The 9,043-nt window shown below is 38.8% G+C and overlaps 2 protein-coding genes across 3 annotated transcripts; both read right to left on the bottom strand.

Moving 5' to 3' along the window:
- Positions 1-18: 18 nt before the first annotated feature.
- LOC148409641 (uncharacterized) lies at positions 19-2,781 on the bottom strand. Its single transcript, XM_088439347.1, has 4 exons — positions 2,733-2,781; positions 2,120-2,164; positions 1,153-1,378; positions 19-203 (listed from the first exon to the last, which is right to left on the bottom strand). Exons 2-4 carry the CDS (start codon positions 2,146-2,148, stop codon positions 33-35), a joined length of 426 nt encoding a protein of 141 aa, XP_088295473.1. The 5' UTR covers positions 2,149-2,164; positions 2,733-2,781; the 3' UTR covers positions 19-32.
- An 851-nt stretch (positions 2,782-3,632) lies between these two features.
- abi3b (ABI family, member 3b) lies at positions 3,633-8,735 on the bottom strand. 2 transcript variants are annotated; one of them, XM_088439346.1, is made up of 6 exons: positions 8,581-8,735; positions 7,001-7,168; positions 6,747-6,926; positions 6,495-6,565; positions 3,859-3,929; positions 3,633-3,779 (listed from the first exon to the last, which is right to left on the bottom strand). In XM_088439346.1, exons 1-5 carry the CDS (start codon positions 8,713-8,715, stop codon positions 3,872-3,874), a joined length of 612 nt encoding a protein of 203 aa, XP_088295472.1. In that variant the 5' UTR covers positions 8,716-8,735; the 3' UTR covers positions 3,633-3,779; positions 3,859-3,871. The 2 variants fall into 2 exon arrangements, with proteins under 2 accessions (XP_088295472.1, XP_088295471.1); XM_088439345.1 differs by lacking the exons at positions 3,633-3,779; positions 3,859-3,929 and adding an exon at positions 5,448-6,241.
- Between the last annotated feature and the right edge of the window lie 308 nt (positions 8,736-9,043).

Genomic DNA, 9,043 nt, shown 5'->3' with positions numbered 1-9,043 from the left:
GTGTAGATGGAGCAACTAAATATGTACAAAGTTCAACTGATGGATGCCCTGTGGGGGGGTGGGTTCACGGGGGGGCCGGAAAAGGGCGACTGCGGCCTTGTGAGGGTCCGCCAGTGATGAGGAGCCAGAGGCAGTGTGATTGGATACATCTCGTAGGCGGGGGGCGGGCCCCCGGGCCAAACGCTCGTTAGTTTGGGGTCAAACTGAAAAAGAACACAATTTCAATGCAATGCAGCTCTGCTTACATTTTCACTTTGACATAGTATCGCTTTAGCCAAAAATGAGTTAAAAATCAACCTGAAATATAAGCCGCTTTGTGTATTCATCCCAAGATTGAGTCCACAAGAACAAAATTCTAACATGACTATTGTCATTTTTCCAGTTTTCAAAGATTTCTCTCTAGCTTAAAATTGTTCTAAAAAGCTAGTTTAAAAAGCCTTGTTTTGGGGTGAAAACCAATTATCATAGATATACATGTATGTATATATATATATATATATATATATATATATATATATATATATATATATATAAGTATAAGTATGTGTGTGTGTGTGTGTGTGTGTGTGTGTATATTTTTTTTAATATTGTGTGTGTGTATATTTTTTTTAATATATATAATAGACTTGACTCAATATATATATAATAGATTTGAATCAAAACTACACATTTTGATGATGACATCTTGACACGATTGCTGTTGCTACTGATCACTTTTAAAAATACCAATATATATATATATATATATATATATATATATATATATATATATATACCCACACAAGACACATTTGTATGTAGTATAGTACATAGTATGTTCAAAAGTGATCAGTAACAACAATAATCATGTCAAGATGTCGTCATCAAAATATGTAGTTTTGATTCAAGTCTATTAAACAGGCTCTGAAAAGTAATCTGATTACTCTCAGGGGCACTCAAGGGCCGCTAGCTAGCGGCTAATATTCTGTTTTACTCTTAATGCATCCTACTGTGTTTTTCATTGCATTTTTACCCCAACAAGCCCCCCCAAAAAATCATCTGAGATCTTGCCTCATCCCTTGGTTTTTGAGGTGAAAACAGATCTTGTGAGGGTACCTGAACCTAAAATGTTTGAGGTCCTGGCCTAAAGATCTTCATTCAAGCTTCACCCACCAGTGAGTAAGGTGGCGGGAAATCGATGGTGCTATAGCGCGGCGGGATTCTGTCATAATGTGTCTCCGCCACCTCCTGAACCTCTTCTAGCGAAATAGCTTGGATGGAGACGCTGCTGTCCTCTTGCACGGTTGCCACGGTAACATCATACGCCGCCCTCTTCTTCCTGGCGTGCAAGTAGAAACAGAGCAGCACCACGGCAATGGAAACCACCAAGCTTGGGAATCTGGGAACAAGTTTGCGTCCGTCAGGATTATGTGAGTATTTTTTGTTCAGTGCTGCCTTGAGATACGAGTTGCATTTATTAGCAAATTTGTAACTAATATAAATAATCCATTTTCTATCCAGAATTTTTTTTTGTTTTGCAAAAAAAACAAACAGTCGATAGTCAGGTTTTTTTGTTTTTGTTTTTTTTTTTTGCGAAAAACGACAGTCTATAGTAAGGCTTTTTTTTCTCGCAAAAAACAAGTCTATTATAAGGCTTTTTTTTTCCAAAAAATGACAGTCTAGTAAGGCTTTTGTTTTGCAAATAAAAACAGTCTATAGTCAGGCTTTTTTTGTAAAAAACTACAGTATATTGTATAGTAGTGTAGTATAGTCTATAGTCTATATTTTATGTAGAAATGCATAGAAAAGAGGATAAAGAATATATTCCTGTGAGTATTGCTTTATTGTTTGCACACAACTTATGGCACCATTTTTTAACTCGTTCAACCCCAATGACATATCTTTATGTTTTTCAAGGGTCCAGACTTTCAAACAGTTTAAAAAAGCATTAAAAAACAGTCACAAAAATCCTACTCTTTAGCCTAACTGTTTAAAATTAAGCTAGCGTTATAACATGTAATACATGATTTCAATTGGATGTAAAGTTCAAGTTAGAGAGTGTGTTCAGTTGGGGATTAAAAAAAACTTAAAAATAAATTCTGAGGACATGCCTATAATATTCTTCAAGGGGTTTACTCACACATATTGAAATATGTTCACAACCGTCATGGCTCCCACACAGACACTGTTGGAAACAAACATGTCAATATTTGATTTTTTTGTTCATAGATATTTTGATGCAATTAACTTTATAATCGAAGCGACTCAAACGCACGTTTCCATTGTAATTCTATTGTGCACATAACTTTCCAATACATACAGTGCACATCAAAACCACAACGTACAGTAAAGCCCATAAAACCATATCATGTCCCTTTTGATCATAATGTGAACGTCAAGGAGCATAAAACTGGTGAAGCTGTTAAAAAATGTCAACACATCTTTATGTCCCGACATATTTTGTCTTGTCTCCTCCAATGCAAACAAACCACACGATTAAGTTCAACCCGTCAAATTTGCGTGACCTATAATAAACCTTGCAGGCCATTACGTTTAAAATCACAAAAGTGTATCACTAAAAATGTGTTGAACTTGAATGAGCAACATACTCTTTGGACCTTCATCCTATAAATCTGCGACTCTTGTGTCTCTCGGTATGCGCTGAGTCCAATATAACTCCGGTATAAACTTTTAAACAAAAACAAATCGCGGTCAACAAAGGTATACACTTAATGTGTAATATTGAGTCTTACCTTACGGAGGAATTCCAAACATAACCTAAAATTTCCCGAGCTGTGTGCGCGGCTCTAAAAGGCTAATGTGTCACTCGTAATGTGTTGAGAGCATAAGTCGGCTTTTTTACAGCGTTATTGTCTCGTTTAAAGCCGCAGGACTTCAACTTCCCGTTTAGGACATTTCCTGGGTGGATGTCAGAATTTTTATGTTGCTCAATAAATTCCTGACTGTTAGAATAATGATATCGTCTGTGCTGTTTAATTCGATAGATTCAAGTTGACTTGCTGGAAAATACTCGCATAACGGGGAACTTCATGCCGTGAAATTATGCCCTCTAGAGGTTATGAGCAGTATACGAACTAGCATCAGGGGAATCTGATTGGATGCTGTAATCTTCCTACAACGCCTTTGGTAAATAAGATGAACAAATGTCAGGCGTTTTTCCTGTTTTTAAGAATGTTAAGGAAATTATATGTAAACATAAAAATTAGGCGACTTCCTTTGAGTTGTCATTCACTCCAGCCTGATATTTTTCTCTGTTTGCCACTTATTTAAATAACTGGTAGTGCAAAATGCCATGTTAGGATTTGTCTTTTCATCATCGTCCATCTGGCTCCTTCTCCTTCTATTACTTGAAGGGTTCCCAAAGCATGTCATCCCTGAGCAACAATTTGAAAATACATCTATATATGCTGTTTGTTAATAACGAAATGACTAAAGTATAATGTCTTTCTGATGAAAAACGACAATACCAATAAAAACTGCAGTAAGTGAATGCATCTTGGCAGCATTAAAAGGGAAAAAAACAACGTACAATCACAATTTAGGGCTAATTGTACAGAAAAAAAACATGTTCCCATACAATCCATTTGATCATCTACCGCTTTATTCGGTCTCGTCACAGGGGCAGAAGCTTCAGCAGGGAAGCCCAAACTTCTCCCCCCCCAGCCACTTCATCCAGTTCCTCCGTGCGAGATCCTCAAGTGTTCCCAGCCCGGCCCGGAAACTTCGTCTGTCCAGCCGGTTCTGGGTCGCCCCCGGGGCCTCCTTTCAGTGCGACATCCCTGGAACAACACACCAAAGAGCCATCCTAACCAGATGCCCGAGCCACTTCAGCTGGCGATTTTACACCGAGCTTCTCACCCTCGGGAGGATATCAATTTCGGCCGCTTGCATCCGCGATCTCGTTCTTTCGATCACGCTTGTGACCATAGCTGAGGGCAGGAACGTAATCAGTAACAATTAACGTATACTCGTGAATAATTATTTCATGATAATGACCAGCTGCCTTCTGGTTCAGCCCCCGCATGACATGTCAAAGCACTCATGACTTAGAAACGTAAATATATCATCACAGTCACTTGACAATCGCTGCTTTTGCTGGGTTAAAAAAAAAACAAAAAACAGTTGTCACTAATGGAGGTCTACAAAGGAAGTAGTTAGGAAATGAAGAAGGGAAATGGAGGAATCCCTGTTTGAGCTTGTTTCTTTGGAATGTTGTGGGGCTAATGTTGAAACACGTTGAAGGTATCTGCTGTTTCTCCAAAGAAAGTTGAGGCTAGTTTTTTTTTCTTGTGTGAGTCTCATTGGAAGGAAGAACATATTTTTGTTTTGTTTTGTTTTTCTCCTCTTTGTTATTTTCATTATTATTAACAGTCCAAGGCAAGTTTATTTACGTTGCACCATTTTTCATTTTGCAATCAAATGTGTTTGCAAGCATTTAGGAATGAATGCATGGTGCAATGTTGACAATTTTGATTATTTTTAGCCTCCCAGTGTTTTTTTTAATGCTTTTGTTAGATATGTCTAGATCAGTGGTTCTTAATTAGAGGTACTGGGGGGTACGAGATTTTAAATAAAACCAAAAAAAACATGCAAAAATCCTTGAAAAATAATGATCCAATTAATTGTTTAGGAAAGTTCATAAAGCAAATTTTATGTTCAGTTGGTCATTCAATTTCATTATATTAAAAAGCCAGATTTTGAGAAAACATATGATCCCAAAAGAGAACACTTTAAGTTGAATATTTTACTGTGGACAAATATTAATAATTAATGATTTATTTTTGTGAACAGTTCTGTAAACCCAAAAGAGAAGGCTTTATGTTTAGTAATTTTCTGTGGACAAAAAATTATAATTGTTTCTGAGAACACGTCTGACACTTAATATTGATTTTTTTTATGTGGAAAAATATTTATTAATACTTAAGTTATTTCTTTTTGATAACAGATTTTTTTCTATGATCCAAACGACGACACTTTTGGTTGATTTTTTTTTTTTTGTGGACCAATACAAATGACGTTTGAAAGGATCTAAAGCACGGGTGTCAAACTCAAGGCCCGGGGGCCAGATCCGGCCCTCCACATCATTTTTTGTGGCCCGCGAAATGCTGATTTGACTTCAGGTTTCTGGCTAAAATAGCAAATTTGCAAGTTGTCTTTAACTTTTAAAAATCAGTGGAGAAAATACAAGCATTTTTTTAATTCACAATCAGTTTTTGCCGGCCTCTGATTTCAAAACTTGGTGCGTGTTTTACAAAAACATTTAAAAAAGATTTGACTTCACAATCATACCGGCCCTCTGACAGAAACTAGAACTACAATGTGGCCCATAATAAAAATGAGTTTGACACCCCTGATCTAAAGTTTAATAAATGAGACACTGATGGCAAGGCATGGCTATGTTTTTTTTAAATATTTTTTTATTATCCAAAAATGCTTTGCATGGTTAAGAAGTACTTTGCTGAAAACATATTTCACAGAAAAAAGTTTGAGAATAAACTTGATTGGTCTAGATCAATGGCCCAAATCGGGTCAAAATTGACACCGAGAGGATATATAAGGAAAATGCATGGTGCTTTACACAGATCCAGGGGGTATCCCACCCTTTGGCCAAAATCAGCTTCCGTCCACAGTCCAAAAACATACATGCTCATCCATCAAATGTTAATGTAGCAGAAGTGGTGGTGGAGGAGGAAGAGTGTCAGCTCCCATCATAGGAGGAGGGGGAGGTGGAGGAGGAAGCGGGGTACCTCCTGTAAGGGGAGGTGGAGGGGGAGGAGGAGGGAGAGGAGTTGCTCCTGCGACTGGAAGAGGGGGAGGAGGAGGAAGAGAAGTCGCTCCTGCGACTGGAGGAGAGGGAGGAGGAGGAAGAGAAGTTGCTCCTGCGACTGGAGGAGGTGGAGGGGGAGGAGGAGGAAGAGGAGTTGCTCCTGCGACTGGAGGAGGGGGAGGAGGAGGAACAGGAGTCGCTCCTGCAACTGGAGGAGGCGGAGGGGGTAAGGAAACGGGTGAACAGAGGTTGCTTGGTGGTGCTGGCGGAGGAGGCGGCGGCAGGCACGTTGGTGAAGTCAAGAGAGGTGGAGGGGGCGGGTCCGTGTCGCCACCCGGTGAAGGGGGAGGAGCAGATGAAGCGGCGTCCTGGCCAGCTTGAGGTGGGGGAGGGGGAGGGAGGTCAGTTGTGAGGTTGGAGGCTGAAGGCAAGGTGGGGACAGACGGTAGAGGTACAGCGATGCCTTGGTTGGACCTACGTAAAATGCAGAATTACGCATGTTTAATTATTTGAAAAGCAAGTCAGGCATTTAAGTGAGAACGTTTATAACTTTACACATTGAATTGACTTGTTATAGAAGTGTCAATTAGAAATAATGTCCTGTTTCCCAATTATACAGTATATATATATATATATATATATATATATATATATATATATTAGACAATTTGTTGGTTGCAGCACTCTCTCTCTCAATTAAATAAAATAAAAGTATATGTAGACATACATAAGGGCATCTGGCCTGCTCTGCATGCTGTCTGTGGTCCCCGTCCTGCTTCTGGGGGGCTCCTGGGAGACCTATGGGGGGGTCGACATAGGATGACGTCATTCCATTACATGGCACATGCCACCTTTTTAACCCTTGTGTAGTATTTTGTCCAATTATTTGATCTTGAAATGGTCATCCAAAATGACGTGGAAGAATTTTGTCCAAGAAATTGTCAAAGTACTGCACAAGGGTTAAAGTCGGGCCTTTTACCTGGAAACTGTGTCCAGTGGCATCCAAGCTGGTGTATGATATGGGTACTCGCGAATAACTTCTCTCGAGCTCCCTGCCCCCAGTGGGCGGAGCCACAAGCTTGGCACGCGGGCTGTTTTTGGATGTAGTGAAGATGCTGATCTCTCTTCTGGCTACTTTCTCGTAGTGGATAGAAGCGGCCTGAACCAAAAGCGGAAAACGCACGGGAATTAAGTAGAAACGTCGAGGGTTTTGAGGCATACGTGGCTTCTCACCAGCGACATGAGGTTGACGGAAGACTCCACGTTTTTGAGTCGAACGGCCTGCGAGTCGAGCAGTCGGAGCAGCAGAGTGGCCACGTTGTTGATTTGATAGGTGACGCTGGCCAGCGCCTGAATGGCCAAAGCTTTGGCCTCCTCGAGTGCTTTGGTAGGCTCGTCTGCCTGTGAAGATGAGGCAGATGGTTTTCCAAAGAAAACCACCGTGTGAGTATTTTGGGCCAAAAAAAAGCCCTATTTTTTTTCCCCTAAATAATGTCTATGTATATTAAGGTGATTTTATTTTTCCAGTCAAAACAACCACCTATAATAAGCTTCAAGGAGGTTTTTTGGGCCATGCATAGTAAGGTTTTTTTTTGTTTTGTTTTTTGCAAAAACATGACCATGTATAGTCAGGTGTTTGTTAAAAAAAAAGGCTATGTATAGTGAACCGTTATTCTGAAAAAATAAATAAATAAAAGTGCGTAAAGTAAGTTTTTTTTTTTTCCCAATCAAAAATGATCAGGTTTAGCAAGGCATTTTGTTTTTTTCTTTTTTTTCTTTTTTCAAAACCTGACCATGTATAAATCGTGAGGTTTTTTACCACCAAAAAAGGCCATGCATAGTAAGGTTTTTTTTTTTTTCTTTTTTGCAAAAACATGACCATATATAGTCAGGTAATTGTGTATAGTAAGACTTAAAAAAAAGCCATGTATAGTAAGGTGTTTCTTTCTCCCCAGAAATGTATAGTAGACTGTGATTCCGAAAAAAAAAAAAACATGTATTTTCCCAATAAAAAATGATGATGTTCAGCAATTATTATTTGATTTTATTTTGCAAAAACATGACCAAGTATAAATACTGAGGCGTTTCATCGCAAAAAAAAAAAGGCCATGTATAGTAAGGCTTTTTTTTTTTTTCACAAAAACATGACCATGTTTCATCAGGCATTTGTTCGCTAAAAATGGACTGTGGATTAAGGCTTAAAAAAAAAGGCCATGTATAGTAAGGCGTTTTTTTTCTCCCCAGAAAGTCAACCATGTATAGTAACCCATAACTCTGCAAAATTTGCAGATTGTACTGTACTGTATTTGTACTGTAAATTGTATATACAGTAGTATATAGTAAGGCGTTTTATTGCAAAAAAGGTCATTTTTTTCACAAGCAATGACGATTAAAGTAAGGCATCTTTTTGCAACAAAAAGGACGATGTATGTAAGGCGTTTTTCTTTTTTTTGGAAATAAATACCATGTATAGTAAGGATTTTTTCGCAACAAAACGGCCACAAAAAACTCCATGAATAGTAAGGCGTTTTTCGTTAAAAATAAAAAGACCTGTATAGTAAGGCATTTTTTCCCCGAAAAGACTGCCATGCATAGATTGACGTTTTTTTTTTAAACTATGCATTGTTAAGGCATGTTTTCCCCCCAAATAACCTCCATACACGTAAACGTCAACGTAAACGACAGTGTATAGTCAGGCTAAAAAAAACGTCCATTGTGAGGCAAGCAGGCTTACTCAAAATTGAACATATTCAAGTATCGTTTTCTTTTAAAGATACGGAAGGTATTTCGTGTTGTTCAAGCTAATTTGTCACCTGCAAGTAGTTGTTGTCGCAGTAATCTGCAACTTTCTGCAGGTTGCTCTGGTTCTCAATCAGATTCTTCCTGGCTGTCTGCGACTCTTCAAAAATCTGAGAAATAACCTGTGAAATGTTTTTAGTGTCTGCCATTGCTCTTTAAAATGCTTTAAAAAAAAAACCTTGCCTCAGATTATTTCATGCTGCTACTTGAAGAAGAAGGATGGTTGTACTTTTTGCGTCTGAATTTGAGGCGTTGCTTCATTGGCTGAGGAGGGCGGGACAAGGGCGGGGTTTGAGCTTTCTACTCCAAGGAATTTTAAACAACATTTACGCGTGGAGAAAATGTTTGGATTTATATCACGCACAGAAAGAATATTGCAGCAGTAGCATTCATTTAGTGGCGTGGCAGAGCGATCCAAAAAAGTGCACTGGTAACATAGGCATGTGTCAATGACAAAATTTGGCCACTAGAGGGTAG

The sequence above is a fragment of the Hippichthys cyanospilos genome, chromosome 17 (assembly GCF_059441005.1).
Source record: "Hippichthys cyanospilos isolate Australia breed blue-spotted pipefish chromosome 17, RoL_Hcya_1.0, whole genome shotgun sequence".
In the NCBI taxonomy this organism is placed as follows: domain Eukaryota; kingdom Metazoa; phylum Chordata; class Actinopteri; order Syngnathiformes; family Syngnathidae; genus Hippichthys; species Hippichthys cyanospilos.
Note: the sequence above shows the minus strand (reverse complement) of the source record. Positions and strands in the feature narration are given on the sequence as shown.

What these genes read in the sequence shown, in the direction of transcription:
- abi3b (XM_088439345.1), bottom strand. Translation starts at nt 8,715, where the DNA reads ATGGCAGACACTAAAAACATTTCACAGGTTATTTCTCAGATTTTTGAA. An exon ending in CCGTCAACCTCATGTCGCTG is followed by an intron (nt 6,927 to 7,000) that starts GTGAGAAGCCAC and finishes CTTTTGGTTCAG; the next exon opens with GCCGCTTCTATCCACTACGA. An exon ending in CCACTGGACACAGTTTCCAG is followed by an intron (nt 6,566 to 6,746) that starts GTAAAAGGCCCG and finishes ACCCCCCCATAG; the next exon opens with GTCTCCCAGGAGCCCCCCAG.
- LOC148409641 (XM_088439347.1), bottom strand. Translation starts at nt 2,148, where the DNA reads ATGACGGTTGTGAACATATTTCAATATGT. An exon ending in GTGAACATATTTCAATATGT is followed by an intron (nt 1,379 to 2,119) that starts GTGAGTAAACCC and finishes ACTTGTTCCCAG; the next exon opens with ATTCCCAAGCTTGGTGGTTT. An exon ending in TCCCGCCACCTTACTCACTG is followed by an intron (nt 204 to 1,152) that starts GTGGGTGAAGCT and finishes GTTCTTTTTCAG; the next exon opens with TTTGACCCCAAACTAACGAG.